General features: G+C 38.2%; 1 protein-coding gene and 1 long non-coding RNA gene across 5 annotated transcripts in view; one reads left to right on the top strand and one right to left on the bottom strand.

Annotated features, from left to right (window-relative positions):
* CDK14 (cyclin dependent kinase 14) overlaps positions 1-21,474 on the bottom strand; it is a 348,887-nt gene that overhangs the window by 122,415 nt on the left and 204,998 nt on the right. For all 4 annotated transcript variants that reach the window (XM_080582561.1, XM_080582560.1, XM_080582563.1 and 1 more), the window contains one exon: positions 579-642. In XM_080582561.1, the coding sequence (XP_080438687.1) occupies positions 579-642 (64 nt within the window). The remainder of the gene's footprint in view (positions 1-578; positions 643-21,474) is intronic.
* LOC308190817 lies at positions 649-20,920 on the top strand. The gene is made up of 2 exons (XR_013947502.1): positions 649-16,751; positions 16,899-20,920. It is a non-coding gene; the product is annotated as an uncharacterized lncRNA (long non-coding RNA).

Here is a 21,474-nt window from a genome sequence, read left to right as displayed (position 1 = left end):
AAATGTATCACATGATAGAATAACTTTTCAAGAATGGTCATAGAGTATGACAACTTAGATTACAACACACACAAAAAAGTAATGGGTGTAGAATGGTACTAACAGATGATTTAGTAGTAGCTGCAGCTTTCATTAAGTCTTTCCCCTATTCTTTGGTTCCCTTCAGTATTCCTCAAAGTTCAGAGTAGTCTACAGGAAAGTAATGTTAATCTGGAATCAGCCTACTAAGGTGTATGATACTCGGCAAAACATGGCAGGAGAATGCAAGCAGGTCAGGGCTCATTCTGTACTATACAGGAGAAAAAAAAAAGAAAAAAAAAAAGAAAAGGAAAAGAAAAAAAAAACATCCTGAGCACAATAAGAAGTGAGAAGCAAGAAAAAGCACATCATGGTTTCTGCACTGCATTCAGGTCATTTAGAAAAACATTTCAGAGGTTCTTTAGTAAATTAAGAGCTGCCAAAAATACCAATGGATGTCTTTACAAGCCAGCTCCCAGACCGTGGTCAGTGATGTAATTATCTTTGTTCTGTAGTTCCAGGAAAAGGAAAATGTGGATGAACTTGGTACTTAGACCTACCTGGTTTGAAATGGGGTAAGGAGTGGACTCCAGGCCACGTATCTTCATTTGGTGTTCCAAGTACCTGTACACAAAAGGAAAAAAAAGAAAAAAGGAAAAAAAAAACACATACAACATGTTTTAGTGGAAAATACTTGACAATTCATAGCACTGCATTCTTCCAAGGAGTTCAAAGTAACTTACAATCTAAACTTTAAATAGGCTTAATTATCGGGGGTACAAAAAGTTAAACAGTTTCCATGTTTATGAGGTACCAGTGGAGTAAGTAAAGGACATAACAGTGCTGTGTTTGTGTTAGATTGCTTGTTTGACCAATACTTGTTCCCACTGACAAGTTCAAGCTATTTGCATGTCAAAGAACACTGATGTTACCAAGGCTAGATTTTTACCTCAGTAATAATTTCAATCCTTGTAAATTTTAATAAGCTGAACAGACACCTAACAGATGTCAGGATAGATACGCAAGTGGTAAAGCAGATGACCAAGAGCATGGCATGAACAAAGAATGCACAGAGAAGAGCTGTAATTTCAAATTGATATAGTAAGCATAAAACCAGTAAATTTTTAGAAAATACAGATGTTATTGACTCATGCATTATCTTTTGTTTCTATTCACTTCAACTGTCCCCCTTGTAGTGTAAATGAGACTACTTTCAGCAGCAGTGCTTAAGACTTCTCATGTACATCTTATATATACTCTGCTCACATGAAAAGTTCAACCCCATGTGTTTTCGGCACAAATAATAAGTTAATTGAAAGAACTGCTGTAATTAATCCTTCCAAAACTGTTTTTGCTTCATGCAACATAACTGACAAGACTTGCAACAGTAGAGCTGGGAGGAACATCTAAAATAGCAGCTCTAAAAGTGGGTTTCTGAGTGAGATGGGGAATTTGTTATTTCCTCAGAGCCTCCTTGTTACAAATCTTCATACAATTTCTAACATGAATCAAAATTCTAGGGACTGTTTTCAAGATTTGCTATTGCAAACAGCAATAGCTCAGGCCCTGGAATAAAAGGCTGATATTATGGAGTGAAAGCATTTCACACCAGTATGGCACTTGTTTTGCACTGTCATAAATGTACAAAAACTCTCTGCAAGCCCTGCCTCTACTTGCACTGTAGATCTTCTGAATAAATCTTTCGGGCCTGCACAGATTGCATCTCCGTGACATTGTGTGGTCACTTACACCAGCACAAAATAGCTACATAAACATTTGTTCTTATCTATAAATTAAAGCTTTAAAAATTCTTAGAAGAAAGACTAGGAAGCTGGAGCACAAATAAAAGTCTGTTCACTCTGTCATAAATTTATTTTATAACATTATGAAATTGGCTTAAAGACTTAAGTTAGAAATAGTGACTTCTTAAACGGAATCAACTCTTACCTGCAAGGTGAGTTTTATGACTCTAGGGCCTCAAGTTTGTTAAGCAGTTTGCAATACTTACATGTTTCTAATATAAGAATAATATTGTGAAGATGCTTCTACACCATACATAATACCTCAAATACAAGAAACTACAACTAAATTGAACTGTTTGTATGATAGCACGAATTGAAAGTGGAGCACTAAGGTGTCAGAGAAACAAAGACAACAAACACTATCAGTTCAATTAGACAATATATGTACATGTGGTTATTTGGAGATGCAAGTTCACTGATTGTATTTGTAAATATTATTTCCAGAACGTCGCTTTCGGTACTTGTGAAACAAGACTTAATCAGCATTTGAATAAGGTAAACCTGGCCCTTCAACCCTGATTCATCACAACACCAGTATTCTCTTCATTATTGCTATTAAGGAGAGAATAGTGCTCTGATTAAGCATAAAAGAAGTTCAGAGATACTGTTGACCCACTATGTTATGATTAAATCAATTTGCTTTTGCAAATAACTTTCACCTGGCTTCTGTATAAATGAAGCTGCTGGCACCAAGCATCTCCCAGGCCAGGAGGGGGAGCCCGTGTATTAGAAAAAGAGATTCTTCATTCCTCTCGGTTTAAATTGAGAAAAACCGTCATCAACTTTGCAGCCCCCCTTAGCAAGTCAAAGTAATACTCTCTCACAAAATGCTGTGAATATAATAAAATTAGCCACGTCCTTCCAAATGCATGCTTGCTATCATCTTGTATTTTAGATGAGACGTAAGCAACTAAGGCACTGTACAGGTGAGTATTAAAACTCACTAACAAAATCTGAAACTTTCAGTGAAAGATGGAATCTTTATTAGACCAATTTAATGTAGAACTTGAAGATATGAAATGAATTATTCTGATGTTCAAAGTAACATTAGGCATAGCAGCAGAAGGCTTGATGGGACATCACTTTTGTAATGACTCAGTTTTCTGTGACTCACAGGGTTTTGTTTTTTTTTGTTTCACCAGTTTTCCAATCCATTTCTTTAATAATATTCCAGCACATCTGCTGTTATAGTGTTTATGAGCCAGCTATGAACGAGTTCTGTGCAATGGAGTACTCAAACTGCCTACAACATTTATACCTTCTGTCAAGGGTAGCAGTCAGTTTAGAAACAAGCAGGTTTTCCTATCGTCTAAATGCCTACCATTTACAGGTAAGGGCAGCTGGTAGTCCAGGCAATGATCCAGACACTGTATTTCAATTCTTTGTACAAACACTATAAAGATCATCCTTATTCTATTACACTTTTTAACATGTACAATGCAGATATTCACAATATGTGACTATCAATCAACAAACAAGGAGAAGGCAGCAGGGAAACAATGGTGTTTTTAATAAGATGAAACAGTCTCTGTCCAGGGGTATGTCAACATAAAGCAATTGGTAAGCAGCACCTTCCACAAGTGTTGCTTCTAAGCAGCAATCAATCCCATTTTGATGAGGTGGGATTAGGCAACTTAAAGTACTGAGTTTTGACACCTGCTATAAACAAAGCAATGTAGAATCCATGTAACACCACAGCGGAGAAAGATCTGCCTTGGCTTGCAAAAGATAATTATGGGACCAACATGGAAGAGGAAAGGAGAGCCCAACAATCTTCTGGCTTTGCTCTAAAACACTGTCCCTTAGCAGTTAAGAGTCCAGACCTGAACACAGGCAACATCTTGGCACTGCAGAAAGGCATCTAACCAACTATATGAGGCATCTGGCTGTAGCAAACCACTAGCCTGCCAGTGCCTGAGAATGAACCTAACCTTGCAACTACTGGTGGAAGTGGAAGATACAAAAGATACAGCAGCCCAGGACAGCCACCTAACACCAGGAGCTGTCATTTTAGTATAAGGTTGACCTTCCAGCCCCAACTATCTCTTCATGGGCAACCACTTCTCATCCCACGCATGTCACCTAGAGTTCTCCCTCTTCCACATTTTAACACTTTTTCTTTCAATTATGAGCCTGTTCAAAAAAACATGAAAATAACCGCTGCTGTCACAGCATTCAAGCCCAATGCAAGATTGGAAATAAGCTTTTATTTACCACTGGGAATTTTTTGGAAAAAATAACTTGTGTATTTTTTCTACTGATAATTTGCATATCAGCAAGGTAAACATTCAACTTGTATGCTTTTATGTCCTATTTTTAATTGAATTACTTATGCAAAAATAATCTACAATTCTCAAATTTGGAATCAATTTAGTGCTTGCCACAGGCCAAGAGGGTTATGGTTTCTGTAATGAAAACTCCAGACCCTCCTGGGATTTTTCTGCTCCACAATACACACAATTATAACATGAAGCACTCTGGACTCATTTATTCCTTAACAAACAAGATAAAATGACCTTAATTTGTCATTTGAAATTTGCTGTTCAAAATCAGGATCAGATTCTGATCTAATTTGCATGGTGAGAAATCTATTTATATGAAAATAACAGATTTATAATACATCAGGGTACTGAGGGCCAAATACCCTCACTGCCAGTTGACATTGTACCGGTTTGGCAGCAGCAATATACAGAAAGTTATGAAAACAGAACCTGCTGTTCAAACCTCCATATACAAGCATAATATAGAAAGATTGTCCAGGAAACACAACACAAATGCATTAAGGTCTACTCCATTGCTGTAACTTTTTGATAAAAGTCTTGCTTGCTTTTTCCATCTGATTTTACAAAGACTCATCATTCACCTAATTAACGTGCTCCCTTGTGTCCAAGGGAATCATTATTTTATGGTAAGCATTATGCCAGTCCATCAACACAATTAGTCATGTTGTCCTGCATTCTGCTTCGAAAGCATTCCCTGTTACTGCCATGTAATAAGGTCATTCTGGGTAACAGTTTGTCCGGAGAAGCCATCTGAATCGCTTGTGAGATGAGCAGCAGCACACATCTTTCCCAAGTACTGGCATAATTAGTGAAGAATAAGTATTTCCATTTCTACTACAACTTTTGAATATATGAAGCTGTATATTATTGAAATAGTGCTTTCATTCTTTGTTAAATATGGTGATACTCAAGAAGGGCAATGGTCTGGATTTCAACAAGACAAAGAATGTGCAGCCAGTGGTATTATTCAGGGTTTTCTAGCAACAGAGCAGAATGAAAAACAAGATCAGCATGCAAATGAGATGTTTTTCCTTAGACAAAATTTATGGAAATCAGGCTGAGCAATTTGCTGAATTTTCAAGTCTTTTTTGTGTTAGGTCAACTTGGTGAATAAATAAAGTTCAGTCAAAAAATTTCAGGACAGTGAATTCTATTTTTTTTCAATAAAAATATGCTTGTGTTGAAAAAGACCTTAGAATTTTAACTAGAACAAGTTACAAGCTGTATGTAATTTATATTTATTTATTTATTTATTTTACTTTATTTTTCCTTCCAAAGGTCATCAAGGTTTCTGTTCCAGTCTTCTTATTTGCCAAGTAAAACACACTGCATTTAGGGCATGCCCTTGGCTCTGAGACACCACAGTAGATTGTATCTGTCTAAGGAACTGAACTTAATAAAGAGAGTAAGAGAATAAGTACAGCAGAGCCATTTCCAAATCAGCAATCTCTTTCTTTTTAGTGGTATTTGGTTGTTCTATTTTTCACCAAAAATCTGCTATTTTCTCCCAAACCATACATTCCTAGTGAAACTTCAACTTAGTTTTAGTTTTTTTTCTTTTCTTTTTAAAACTTTTCATTTTAGTTAGACAAAAGTCAGTTACTGGTTGAGATTTTTGAGAAGCTGTGCAAGTCCAAGGTTTCTCTATAGGTTCTCGACCACTCATTGAGCTACCTCTGAACATGGAATTCCCCATCCATTCTGGAATCTCTCTCTCTCCCAGCCTTCCCTGGCGATAAGCCATTTGCACTGGTGGTCCAACTAGTGCTGCATTCCCCTCCTGAGGGCTCCCTGGTAGATAGACCTTAATCACAGCTTCCACCATCAGGGAAAGGCTTTATTACCATCTGATAATGTCAGTGAGCACAAAGAGCAGTAGTGAGGACTGAAGGAGCAACTTTGTCCTTCAGCTTAGCATTCTGCCTAATGGGTAAAAAAAAATTCAGTAACTATTTGTGTATTATGCATGCTGACTCAGCCTCTGCTGACTGACAACTGCAGCTATGCTCCCTTCGACACTCTGCTGGGCACACTGGATGACAGCTGAGTGTCAAGTTTAATATCCAAAAGATAGAGACAAAAATGGAATTGTCTCAGTATCAGTCTTTTATTCACATCAGGAGCTTAGCTCTTTAGTTTCCTTAAGGGAAAATAAATCTATCAGTTTGTGTAATGCACTTACACATTTGTTAGAGGACGAACATATTTTAACTTAGGGAAGGCACTGGTTATTCCAGGATTCCTAGCTGGAATGAGAGTCACCCTACTTTTATCTACAGTAAAAGTCGATCAGCTAGGATAACAATATATTTATTTGGATTCCCAAAAAATAAGAACCTATTCATTGTCCTTGAGATTTAAAATATTGAAACCCTACTTCCTCAAATAAATGGCAAAAAGTACATACAATCCCTCATCTGGTAATTCCCATAAGTTCAAAATTAAAACAACTAAACTGAGACTGTGTGATCAAGGCACAGTCTCCCCCCACCCCCACCCCGTCATGGAAAACACTTGTTCAGAGCCTGAAACCTTTCTTTTATTATTTTTATTGTATTTATAAATTTTGGTGTTGTCTTTTTTTTTTTTTTTCCAATCAATTGTCATCAAAGCATTCCCTCATTATTCCCATACAGGTAAGAAAGAAAATACCAGCCAAACAGAGATGCAACATATTAAACATACAGAAAATGAGGTAATGTAGCTTAGTTAGCACGATTCCTCTCCAGAAAAAAAAGGACCTGCCAATTCTTTACTGACAAAATCAGACTTTCAAACTTATTTTTCTGTATAAAACAGGTTGTATTTTTGGTTCCTTATGTCCCTTTAAAATTACAAAATCATAAGAAATCCTAAAGAGATGATAGCTAGTAAAAGGAAAAATAAATTCAACAGCCACCATTTTGTATGGTAATAAGTAACAGAATATATTTAATGTGATCTGCATTCATTCATGACTTCAAATGAGAATACAGAATTTAAGAGGAAAAAAAAGGTTAGAAAACAAGTTGATCAGAGTATTTATTTTTCAAGTTAATTTGTTAATGATAAAAGCATTGTGTTATCAAAAATAAAGAAAAAACTCTAACCATGAAATTATTTCAAGAAAAGAGAGAAGGCACAGCTCACCAAACTAATAAGCTTGTTTCTCCTGCACAATAAAGTGACACTGTTTTATGAAAAACAAAAGTTCCCAAGGCTTATTCTCTAAGGTGAAAAAAGAACCAGCAAAAACAGAACCATGTGCACCTACAATCAAAGGCTGACTCCTTCAGGCATTAAGTGGAATATCATCATTGCATTATAAAAGGGTAATAAAAACATTTGCTTTGAGCATATGGAGTGATGTATGATGAAGCTAGCTTCAAAAACATTTAGGTAATGTGCCAGTATGGATGAGGGAAGCAAAACATGAAATTAATATCAACATTCCCACAAAATCTTAACAAAACACATTAATTAAAAAAAAAAAATCAAGTTCAACTAATGTTTGTGTTTTTTAGCTCAGTCAAGGACCAAAAATGAGGTATTTGAAACAGTAAAGGACCCAACTGTTCTTGACATGCTTTTCCCCACAGAGGTAAAATGCAACGAAGTCTTGCCAGGAAACCTATTTAATATGTGATTTTTTCCAGCCTTACTTTGTGTATTTAAATGATATTTGAGTAGTTGCTTGCAGTGAACATTTAAATTTTCCCCAACGCTGTTTCCACTCTCTTTGCAGCAAAAGTAAACAAACTCAAAGTAAACAAACTTCATCCCCACCACAAGCAAAGCTCCCTCTTTTTGAGGGGCACTGGCAGAGACCGTTGCAAGTGTGCCAACAGGAGGGAGAAGCCAGGGCCTGGAGACTTCACAAGCACACTCCTCTGCCTCTGCAGAGCCAGGCTGTACGTACTGCCCTGCACCCAGAGGAGAAGCAGGAACAGAGCAGGCATCGAGACAGACCAAGCACTCCGCAAACCATCAGGACAGGATTAAATGAAATCCCCAGCCATACAACAAAGCACTACCGAGGTTTGATTTGTCATTGTCCTTAACTGCTTGGCCAAAACTCACCAGGAGTGAGTTTTGTATATCTAGTAGGTCCTTTCTGGAATAAATATTTTCTTTTGAATGACAGAAATAGCTCTGTCAATGAGATGACTCTTAGAAAGGAATTCTGTCCACAATCCCATCTAAACTAGAGAGAGAGGGACCAGAATCATTCCATCTAAATTTCACGATGAGACAAAAAAGGCAGTGTGAAACAGCTTGTACTGGGCTATAGCGTCCTCTTCCTAAAGCTTACCAGCACACATCACAACATCCTATTCTGGTAACTTTCTGCTTTCATAAGGGTTCACATGGTGGAAGAAAATGGTTTTTGATGTAGTGATTCTTAATAAAGCATTACTGTGAATGAAACAAATACCAAATACAGTAAGAAAACAAGATCTGACAAACTTCTTGTGAAAACAAAGGGGTCTATGCTGTAGAGAGAGGATCTTATCAGAGATATATATTATAGAGAGAGGAAATTATCAGTAAGGGGTGGGGAAAAAAGTCAAAATCCTGACAGATTGCACTTTCACTCAAATCAGTGAAAACATGCAACAATTTAATTTGAAACTGTAGGACATGCTAAAAGGAGACACTGTGTAGCTCCAAAGTTTCAAGAGGGCTCTTTGTGAGGGCTGCTCGAGGCCCAAATGGGATGAAGCAGCAGAACTGGGATCCTGTCCTCCTAGCTTTCCCAGCCACCTGTGCCAGGATAAGTCAGTGAAGTGGCTGAGTCTCCCTCTACCAACAATCAAATCGTCAAAATAAAAAATCCTAGACTTTTAAACTACGGCATCTGTTTTGGATCCGCAGAAGATAAAGCAGCTTGATAGGATGAGGCAGAGTCTTAGTAAAAAGAGAAGAGAATTTGAAAGCTTTTGTATGCCTCGAAGATGTGGATGGGGATAAGACTGGGAAGAGAACTCATGGATAAAACTACAGCTGACCTCAGCAGATTTCTCTCCCCTTCTTCCAAGGAGAGAAGCTTGCTCTTCTAGCATGGTCACTTGTGAGCAATCTAATAGCAGAGATGGACTTCACTAAGGAAGACCTTCACGACATTACATGTGAAAAAGCACCTGCTTCTGATTTCTGTGCTGATAGGTCTCTTCCTTACCATTTGGGAACAGAATTATTTCCTTCACTCTGAAGGAGAAGGAGCACAGTGATTGTCAGAAGGACCCCCTAGCTCACAAGTCATGCTTGTTTATGTATCCTGTAAAATATGCTCTGATTTACAGTGTACTGAAAGGTATGTATTGTGCAGGTCTGATTTGCTATCCTGTTTGAATTGTAAAATCTTTGGAAGAACACATCCAAAGACAACCCTCTCCGAAATATGCTCTTTAAAGATTTCAAAGTTTTTTTAATTTATTTTTTTTCTAACTGACTTTTTTCTTTAAACCACAAAAGAAAAAAAAAGAAAAAAAAAAAGGAAATAAAAAGCCATAAGCCTGTGGGAGGCTTTTATGAAACACACTTCCACAAGCCCTGCTGTGCTGGCTCAGCAGCTGGTTCATTTGAATTCCTGGTATGCACTATACAGTTGTTGTTTTTTGTTGGTGGTGGTGGTGGTGATTTTGGTTTTTTTCTTTCTTTCTTTCTTCTTTGTTTTGTTTATTTATTTTGAAATGCTGGCTTATCAGAAAAACAATGCTGTTTTTGGAGCAAGCACCACTGTCCAATCTCAGTGCCATGGACAAAGATACACCCTTTCATTTGGATACCTAAAGGCTTAAAGCCAGACATCTTATTTAAATAACACACCTAATTTATGCAAATTCCTGTGAATCACCATAAAATTAGTAAATAAAACACTTCTATTTAAAATAGAATGGCATTTCTTCAGTATTACATTGTTTAACTAAAACTATTTGACCAAATCAGCATGTTTAAGATCAGATCCATTCCTGACAAGTACCATCACCACACCAAGACCTGCCCCAACGGTTTAGTTTTCACAGAAACCAATCTACATTTTCGCAGAGCAAAATCCCACTCCGAGCAGTGAAGCACTCTACTTCTTTGATACTGGAAACCCTTCCTGCCTGGCCTGGTGCCCAGCCACAACACATCTGAGGAATGAGTGTATCTCATTATGACACTACACCAGGACCTGTCATTCCTCATGCACAAGCAACAACATATGCACGCACAATGGAAGCTCATTACATGACAGAAGTACCTTTGCAGTGCAAAGGAAAGCTGCTGTACTAAGTCAGATAGAATATCGTAGCTGAGCTAAGTGAACTGCTGAGTTCAGGGGCTTGAAAAAAAATGGTGATATCAAGAAAATTCTTTTTCTCCCCTAAGAATCCTTGGGAGATAATATATACCGAGACCTGTATATTTAGCCTGGTGCTCAGCATCACAGAACAGCATGATACTAGAACCAAATCAGATCATCCAGGAGTTTTCCAAGTCCTTATTTTGCCAACTAAGGTCTTGATTTTGCAATAATCTCAATTTTGAATAGATCCATGCAGCCACATGGTGCTCAGTGAAGCAGTGGGTATTCTGTCAAGTTTTTTTAGGCAGCCATTTGTTCACTCTGCGGTAAATGAAGGCAGCCAGTCATGCTGCCATTTGAAGAATGTGTGGGTCCAGGTGTTGCAATATTTCTGAAACAGTGAGTGCATTAATAATGAGCTCCAATTGTGTTGGGTATATGTGGCGGACATAAGTGCACTTCTGGATGTCTAAATATCCTGATGATTTCCTGCACTGAGCCTCATCAGAATTCCCAATTCAAATCACTTTTAAAAACATCTAACCTTATCACTAAAAACCACTTCAAGTGATTCAGTTTCAAGTGTGCCACCTACACCAAACTGCAGCACAATACTTGGTGCATTCAGAAATCATTCCAAACAGCAATATTTTGCTCCTATAAAAGCCAGAGTTTTATACTTCTGACTGTCCTTCTGAATCATAGGAACAAAACAGGCAAGCAGAATGAAAAATGGAAGTCTCCAAGTAGTGTAGAAAATTCTAACAATAAAAAATAAAAACTGGGGAAAATGCCAGCCTATCTTGATGGACAGGCACTGGCCAGAAAAGAAGCCAGGATATTTTAAGTAGGATCAGGGCAGAATACGAGGAAGATGCTAATTCTCATCCAGAACACAGTAAAATAAACAGGAAGGCTGTGGCTGAACATAACCTGTATCTTCCACTACAGCCTAATGAGCTAGCACACTGTACTTCAGAGCACATTGCAAGTCTCCAGTGAATTCTTCTCCAGAACATCTACCCATTTCCCTGGTGCCTTCTTTAGACACTTCCTTGGAAGTCCAGTAAGCATGATGGGCTCTTTTCCCTGACACCATGCCTAGATGTTCACATGGGTAAGAACCTGGAGACATACCAAATACATTAGACAACCACAGTAACATGGAGGTCCAGAACTTGCTTGCAGATGACAGATAACAGGAACTCCTCCTGGGGTCCACTACTCCGTTGCTGGATGCTGCTTGTGACCAGGATGATCAGTACATCCCTTTCAGATCGCTCTCTCCTCTCCTGCCACTCTCTCCGTAACACCAGAAGAATCCTGCTGCAGACTTCCCCAGTCTGACCAAAAAGTTCTGAGTTTTGGACAGTCAAGAAAGAGAAGTGGTACCCACAGTAACACCAAACACCTTGTGGCTGAAATTGAGGTGATTTTAGCCAATTATGTTTCTGTTTACCATTAAGTAGTAATGTATCTGTTGTCCTATTACAGTGTTGTTTCATTTGAGGAAAAACCACCATGTTATGTGGTTCTGAAATGACAATTTGAGAATACTTCTTTGATGAGAAATTCAAGGGGGAGGGTAGAGATACAAAGTGAGTTTTGAAAGAGTGCCAGATTTTGAGACTCAAATTTCCTGAAAATCGGGAACTGTGAGATTTAGCAATTTATTGATTATTTAGTAGCTGAAGTTTTAACAATCAGTTGGCAGGTGGCCTAAGACTTTTCATTTTGCTTATTTAAATGAAGGTGGAAGCAGGTGTCACTCAACTGGAAGAGGCAGCTGCACTCACAGCTTCAGTGAACCCATTTTTCTTTGACATTATTTCGCTCGGTAACTTTGTGCATGACTTCTGAGCTCTCCAAAACACCAGGCAAGAGGAATTAGGGTGTAGTCATCTACTGTTTCCATATGAACATGCTTTAAGCCACATACAAGCCAGCCACATTGGCAGTCTGCTCTTTGCAGACTCTCTTTTGGGCAAAAGGGAGAGACTTCCTTGGAGCTGCTGAAAAGCAACTGTTCCTCTCTACTCACCGGGGAAGGAGGCTGTGAAAGGGAGCTGTGAGGACTGGGGAAGATTTGTAGAACATACTGCTTACAACTCCAAAAGGAATTTGGAAGGCTTGCACCAAAACGATTGATGACAATATGTGAATGAATGAAGGCATATCCTGCTGCTTAACATATCTACGTATCCAGACCTGCTTAACACCTGCATTCCATGGTATACTCTTTCTCAGAAAACAAAACAAAACAACAACAACAACAAAACCCACAGACAAAGAAACAAGCAAAAAGCAGAGGGAGAAATGGATAGATAAATAAATAAATACTATGTGCAAATTCAGAAAAGAAAATTAGCACAGGCGTGACAAAGAACTTCTGAACCACTAATAGTCAGTAATGATGGAAAGGATGAGAAAGAATGGAGTTCCAGTTGCTTATCCACCACCCCCGACATATTAAGGTCCATATAAATGTATGGCCTGAAATACTGACAACATGAAAGGCTGAATAATGATTAGGGGTCAGGAACAAGAATATTAAAATGGCTATGTTCATTCTTTAACATGAGCAATGCTGCAATTATACGGAAAAAACACAACACTTCATAGGTAAGTTTTAAAGACCTCACTGAATTAGCACAAAGGGAGATGTTATACTAGTGAAACAAGGGTAACTAACTACACAAGTTAAAGAGAAAAATCAACCTCTCAACAGTGTAGGTGCAGTTGATCTCTTGAACTGTGTGAGGAATGCAGATTAGCAGCAGGATTTTATCATTAGGGAAGTTAAAAGGCCGCAAAAGCAACAAAAACATGAAAGCACTGGAAGATAATGTAAGGCAAAAGTGGTAGGAAGCTGCACTGAAAGTACTAGCACCAAATGAAGCCCAAAGAAGAGATGACTCTATTAGGAAACTGCAGTTTCACTATTCTGAGTTTTCAGCTACATTCACTGGTCTGATAAATATTCTTGATATGATATTGTACTGCATGGATTTCATGGAAAAACAAAAACAAAACAAACAAAAAACTATGTAAAACAAACAAAAGAGGATTTACCCTGGCTACCCTTGGCACTGCTGAGTAGTTGATAAAGAGGTCTGATAAAGGGAGGTCAGCAGGACTGTGTCTCTACCCCTCCCTGTGAGAAAGGAGCAGTACCGGTGCACTCTGACCAGTTGGTTGAGCAGCACAGCAATGTTATCCACCAAATGTCTTAGTTATCAGCCCAAAGCAGACTATACCAAAATGCCCAGGATCTCGAGTGTCCAAATTATTGAGGCTTCTTTTTAAGTAACTACGGCAACCTGTTGTATATGTGCACACCAAGATGAGACACAAAGGACAGCTAACAGACTGACAAAATCCCTGTCTGCATTCCCTCTGATTTTACTGATACAAAATTTTAGCAATACAAAATTTCTGAAACTTTCCTTTCTCGTCTGAGAGGAGCACAGTTACGAGCTGCTGTAAAACAATTACATCTGGATATAGAGAGGGAGGGAAAACAACAAATATATGTTCTGTGCTGAAAATGAGTACAATTAATTCTCTTTTGAAGAAGGTTCCTCTTACACCCTTCTATAAAATTATCTATTTGTCTATCCCTGTGTTTTTTCCTGAATCTTTCTTGAACAGAAATAAGCTACTAGAAGACAGAACTAACTAACAGCATATAACACAAGAGAAAACTAAAGCACATCTGTTTTTAAAGGTGATTCCAAGTTCCTCCTAGAACTATTCAACACTGACACTTGACTCCTTTCAGCCACACAGTGAACGTGCTGGCTGAGTACAAGAGCTGATGAGTAGTACTTTCTTAACAGTAAACATAACCTTTTCATACACGAGAACAGAAAATAATGTTATAAAAATGTGTGAGAAAGGGTGGACACAGTTCCACATTACCAGCTGAACGCACTTAAACTTACCTAAAGCAAACCTGCTGATTTATATTCCTGACAATGGCAACTCTCAGGAAAAGCAGTTGACACTAAAAATGCTTTCAGAACAAAACCTGACTCAACGATCTCTCAAGTCTCATTGAACCACACACAGTAGAAGGAGGCCTACAGGGTGGAAAGATTAAGGAACTGAGGGGCTGTATTCTCCAACACTATTAGAAACTATACTAGCAAAGTCTGTGAATATGGCTATACAGAATTTAGATACAGCTTTTACTGTTACCTTTTTTTTTTAAACTATTATTTATAGCTCATTAATTTTCTGATGCTGTCAGCTAAGTATGGGCAAAACCATTCTTGCATTGGCGTATTCAAATCTACATCAGGGCTTCTGCCAGCCTATAAATGGAGCCACAAAAATAACACCCTTGTAAACAGACAATGCCATGGCAGCAAAACTGAGTGCTACTTAAGAATATAAGAAAAATTTTACATGGTTGTAGACTACAAATAGCAGTGGACTCTTGATGCTGTACTGCCGTTTCTGCCTACTAAACTTAAAAACATTCTATTGGGAGGGAAGCGTTCAATTTTCTGTGCAGGAGTGCCAGTATAGGAGAGAAGAGTCACACAGCCAGGGGTAAGACCAGATATTACCAGAAGGCTTTGGCTTGATGTAGTTTCAGACAGAAGCCTTAAACAATACCATCCATCATGGAGTGGTACTGCTTTAAAAGGTTGCTTCATGGGTGAACCATAGCAGAAAACTAACACAGCAAAAAGGTTTAGACATTTTTTTGAATGGTTTAGTTCCAGGAAACAGGAAGTCACCAACATCAGAAAAATGGCAGAGCCAGAAGGAAGGTGTGTTTGAATGAAGAACTAGAAAGAGAGAAAAAGAGAAGGGAAGACAGTGTGATGGCTGTGACAACTTCCATTAGCCTGAATCCTAACGATAGCACATCCCAGGCAGCCTATGTGTGTTCCCCCACACACTTTTGGGGAATTGGATCAGTTCAGACCGATGTCCTAAACACACAGCCTTGTACTCGGCTAATAACACATCAAAAATTATCTTAGTAAGAATAACTGCAGAATAACTTTAAGTATCATTAAAGGAATTAAGCAAATGTTATCTTAAAAACATAAGTCCCTCTTTACAACACAGTAAAGTTTAATCAAGTTCAAAGTTTATATGGTCAACTGATTTCTCACCGAACAAAAGCTACAAAAATCTAATCTAAAACTTTCAGCATAATAAATAGATGCCTCAAAAAACTCCTTTGATTTCTCCTCTGGACATAACTATCATGAAAGCTACCATATTTCTGTGAGAACATACCCTCTGCACCATACTACGGTCTTTGTTAAGAATTTACCTCTTGCTTTTCTGCTCCATCACTGACAGGTTTTAGAGTTTACACCACAGCTATTTGGATCATGTTGTGCCCAGAAAAAGCACTGTGAATAATTCTCGTTATGTTCTCACCATATATATTATTAGTTCTCTCTGATGTACTCAGAAACAGACCTCAACTGCCAGAAATACTGCTATGCAGTGATAAATATATGCACTCTAAAGACAAATAGTGAAAAGTGGGCATTTTTCTTTCTGTAATTGACAAATTGACAAATAGAGAATCCAGTTTTGTATTGCCTGTGACTTATTTTAAATAGGGAACTCAGAAGACTGGGGAAGGAAGAACAAGAGCAGCAGGAATTAAACTTAATAATGTATACTCTGGTACTATTTATTTCATAATCACTTAAAAATACCTACCACATTAAGAGCCTAGTCAGGTAATTCTCCTACTCTCAATTTCTGCATGAAAGCTCTTGTTCTGAACATCTTATGAAAAAGAATATATTTTTCTTTCTTTCTTTAGATCTTTTTCTTTCTTTTTCCCACGTAAAACTGTTTTTGTCCATTACTCCCCAGGCAGTTTCAAACTAATGCAGCTTATTTTCAGTTGGTTACTTTTCTCTTATAGTAAAAAGACAATAACAATAAAAAGGCAATTAGAAAAAACAATCAGGAGAGGTTTGTTCTCTTGATTTTTTGTTCTCTATGCAAATCACATGCATAATGGCAACACACAAACAGTGGACACAAGAATTACCTGACAGCATTTTAATATACATATTTAAAACTCAGGTGAAATAATATAAAACTTTCTAAACAGGTGAAATTAAATGCATAGGTTATTTAGCCACAGCCACTTAACCAATTAGAAAAGCAGCTGACCTAATCAAGGCAGACTAATGTTAGCTTTTGAAAACCTGAAATCTCTTTAAATTGCTAAGCTTATCTAAGATTCACATTCAGTTTACAGAAAGATACTGAGAATCAGCAGCTTGTAGAAATGTCAGTGGCAGTTGAAGACAACCTTTTCCCAAGTGCTCAGCATCTTTCTAAATTAAGATATACTCCTGGGCACTGATACAGGAAACACTCAAATGGGTATTAAAGTCCATCTTCATTCAAATTAGCCCTATTGCAAACTAGACTTCTGGCACATGCATGGCTCCTACTGACTGGGCTTAAATGGGATGTTTCCCTGAAATGCAAACCATACAATGATAATAAAATTCTATATATTTCTATCAGTTCTTAGGAGAGGAGGAGAAATCAGCTATTATTCTTGACGTCTTTCAGGAAACATGGAGACAGGTAAGACACATCAATCTTATGTTCTCATAACATGTCTCTAAAAACATCATCTCAAATTGCCTCACAATGATTTTTAAACATTTCCAACATTAAGAACGTTTGAATTTGAACTACAGATTATAAGCAACAATTTTGGCAATCAAGATACTCTTCAGAAAACCCACTTCTGGCATGTGAAATGCAGTTTAGATACAAGTGAAAGAGGGAAGGGGAAAGAGAAGTTTCTGGTGTATTAAACATTGTTCCTTTATTTATGAAATGGAAAGAGAAGACAATATGACTACTCAATGTATGACCATTTATTATCTTCCCTAGTATATATATAGCCAGCACATCAGAACAGGTTTATGAATGGGCCTATGCTTTTACACGGCACAATACTGTCCTGCAGAGTAAGTTTTTGGATAACAAAAATTTTGGATAACCACTATGGTTCAGAACAGGCTTCAATTCAATTTTTAATACACACAAATGGCACTTTTGTTCAGTGTTACCTGCATCTAAAAGAGTGTGAAATAACAAACTCTGTAACACATACGGACACAACCTGCACAGAGAAGGATTTTACATGGGCACAATTTGCTTCCAGGATGTATGGGGCCAACAAGGAGGGTGCCTGCAGTGACACACACGTAAGTAACTAGAGCTGTGCTGATTTACACCAGCAGAGTCTCAGCACATTTTTTCAAAGTATTGCCTGTAACCACCCTTTTGAAGGCCAGAGGAGAGCCTGGAAAAGAAACAATACTTCTTTATAATTATAGCTCATTTGTCATTCAGCAACTGAAATATGGCAGATACTGAAGAAACATTCCAATTCCAAAGAAAACCACAAAACCATTGTGTTTCACTGAACCATGTCTTAATTTGTTTTCTTTTTCTGATAGCCAATTACTCTTCACATTTTGCACTACCAAGCTGATAATGAGCCAAACTCTTGCAATCTCAGCCACGCTCAGGGTTTGGCTCAGAGTTAGCATGCTGGATGAGAACAACTTTCCACAAGCAAAAGACGACACCTATGTTAAAAGGAAGCCACCAAAACCAACATGGTTGTGTGACTGGCTGGCCCAACATCCAACTACCCCTTGAAAGTCAATGATGGGGTCGTACATTAATTTATTTTTTCCCTCCCCCTCTTCACTCCTGCTGCTAGCTGGTAGTTTCCCTCGTAAGTGTCCATCATGTACTTACTGCTGGGTGTTTTCATCACTTTAAACAAGATGAATGGGAGGTTTCTTGTCACCTTTTCTAACAGAGTGCAAGGTATAACCGATGTTTTTTTAAAGCCTCCTCTTCTGACACAATATTACTGTCAAGGCAATATCTCTCTATAATATTTCCTACATTTTGAAATGATTGCTATCATTAAATCTTAGGTTGAGTTTGTTTGCCCAATACCACATATGTTTAATGATATAAGGGAAAGAAAAGCACAGATTATGTCTACTCAGACATGGTGAGGACAGAATTTCTTTATAGGCGGTAAGTGCAAATTAGCATCAAATACCTTGTGCCCTATTATAAGGGAAAAAGAATATACATGCAGTGATACAGTAAACAATATAGCGCAGTCAGAGAGAGAAAATCTGGAGCTGAAAATCTTTACAAAAAAAATCTCTTAAAAATCCACAATCCTTTACAACACATGGATAGACAGAAGAGTTACTTTAGTTTTGAAATAACACTTTGAAGTTATTTCACCTCTTACTAGTTCAGAATTATTTTCATTTAAAGTTTGGCAGAAGGCATAAGACAAAGCCCAGAGAATTATAGAATAGCCTGGGTTGGAAGGGACCTCATAGATCAGCCAGTTCCAACCCCCCTGCCATAGGCAGGGACACCACCCACTAGATCAGGTTGCTCAGGGTCTCATCTAACCTGGTCTTGAACACCTCCAGGGATGGGGCATCCACAACCTCTCTGGGCAACCTCTTCCAGTGCCTCACCACCCTCTGAGTGAAGAATGTCCTCCTAATCTCTAATCTAAATCTTCCCTCTTTGAGTTTAAAACCATTACCCCTCGACCTGTCATTATCCGATTGAGCAAAGAGTTGCTTCACATCTTTTTTATAAGTCATCTTCAAGTACTGAAAGATTGCAATGAGGTCCCACCAGAGCCTTCTCTTCTGTAGGCTGACCAGCCCCATCTCTCTCAGCTTTTCTATGTAGGAGGGGTGCTCCAGCCCCTTGATCATCTTTGGGGCCCTCCTCTGGACCCGCTCTAACAGAAGAGCCATGTAAAACTGGTATCAGTGCAAAACCTGCAGGCAACTACTGCAAAATACTGAATACATGTTAATGACTTCAAAGACAAGACCTACAGCTCAAAGAGTCTTTTATTTATGTAACTCATTTCAGTGTTGCTGTAAAGAAGTGAAATATTTTGTGTATTGCTATAGTAATGTGAAGCAGAGGTAAATTCCTTAGCAAGATATAACACATTGCACTCCTCTTGCTCTACTTACACATTGTTTTAGAAGAGAACTCAGCAGTCAGGTTTCTAGTAAAATACAGTTTCAAAAAAGAAAAAAAAGATTGTTTTCATCATGAAATCATTGGTGGAAGGGAAATGGAGAGAGACAGGAAGAAAACAGAACTCCCTCCACCAGGCAAGAACTATCCATTTCACAAAGATGAATAATTTTTCTTGAATCTGATTCATCATCTGTAACATACAAGACACCAAAGATACCATGCCTACACAAAATGGAATTTCAGTTCAGGTTCAGCCTCACAAGTATGTCTATTCTGTCTGATATGAACAAGCTGAATTTCAGGGCCAAAGTGTTTAACAACTGACAGAAAAAATGTGCACTGAATAATGAAACAGGAATAAAAGACCAATAAAGGAAACTAAACATCTCATTACTGAGGTAAACTTCAAAACATAAAAATAAAAATAGTTAAAAGTACTCCTCCCTTGGGCATTGTTTGCTTCCCAAAAGATGTCATTAACACAACGTACCAAACAACGTGGTTCCTATGTGTTTGTCATAAGCTTAAATGAAATTGAGGCCTGTTAAAATATATTATTTCTGGCTTTAAAGGATGTACCTGACATGAAGCAACCCTTCAGATACAGAACTACAGAGAGGACGCTCTACAGCTTCACAAATGCCTGTTACCATTTGGATCTCAGAGGAAACACTGTCTGCAATCCTTCATTGCATGACACAAGACACTTTAGGCATGTATTTATAAATATATATTAAAGAATATAATGCTAGCCTTTTAAATCTTCCATACCAGATGCAATACTTACAGTTCCACTTAAAAGGAAAATCCCATTTTTTCACAGTTACCTGAAATCGCAAACTCTTGTGAGTCTTTGCTGTACAGCTCTGTGAAGAAAGCAATTTTGGCATCGCCCTTTGGAATACTGGGCTGCTAGGCTCAACAAACGTATATGATTCTCTTTTAATTGCTTTTTAATACTGTGCATTACAGCACCCAACAGACCAATAGCATCCAGTAACAGAGAGGAATTCTCTACTTTTTGCAATATGCATGTCTGGAAGGAGAGGAGCTGCTGGCTGCAAACTCCGCTCCCCACTGTGCCTTGTCACCTATGGCATGAATCTCCCGCATAGTGCACCCATCCAACAAGCCTGTTTGCAGAGTGAATGCTCAATTACAGATAAAATATCGTTTAAGTGCCATTGCCCTGCCCGTGCAGAGACCTGCAAAGTATCAGGAGAACTGTTTGTGCATTACTCTCCCAGTGCAATGTAATTTTTAGCGTAGCTGGCACCAAGACTGAAGTTCAGCCAACACACAGATTATTCCCTTATCAGGAGGGCTTCAGAGCCTGAGAGGGAAATTCACTTTGATCTGTGGTAGCTCACAGAAACCTCACAAAAATTGGAGGAGACAGAAATACCTTCCCACTTAAAAAAAAATCTCTCTAAAAGAAAAATAAAGCTAGCACAAGCAGTTCAACAGTGATCTGGTTTGAATCTGTTAAGAGCATCAAGTATAAAAGCATATAAAAGCATATCCTTACATCAAAACCAGAGCTGTAACCAAGCTGGTGCTTCCAGTCTGGCTCAGGGTAGGGCGCGCACAGGCAGACCACACGCTTCCCCATGTAAGCAGCTTTAACACTTGACTAATTCTTGCTGATAATCATCAGATCCAAGGAGCTGTCAGTTCCCCAGGGAGCAAGGCTAACGTGCAGGCATTTGGTGCGGCTTTTACTTCTAGACATAATTAAAGCCATATTTGCAATGGCAGGTTCTCCTTGATACAGGAAACCTCTATGTTTGCATCTACAGAAATTCATGATAAATGATCAAAAGGAAGAAACTGTTGATAAAGAACATAGCTACTCTGTATCAGAAGCCATATAAAGCTGCCCAGTTTTGTGCAGCTTTATTTGATCCAACAGATTGCCTCCTATTTTTTCTGTTACCAGGCCAGAATGGTTTTGCTGCTCACAAGTACCTGAATGAAGCTTCAGCGTTCCTGAGCACATATTAAAAGACTAAACAGCAGTGCTCAGATTATCAGA

The sequence above is a fragment of the Anser brachyrhynchus genome (assembly GCF_964034855.1).
Source record: "Anser brachyrhynchus genome assembly, chromosome: 2".
In the NCBI taxonomy this organism is placed as follows: domain Eukaryota; kingdom Metazoa; phylum Chordata; class Aves; order Anseriformes; family Anatidae; genus Anser; species Anser brachyrhynchus.
The sequence above is the reverse complement of the archived record's forward strand: the minus strand, read 5'-3'. Positions and strand labels throughout refer to the sequence as shown.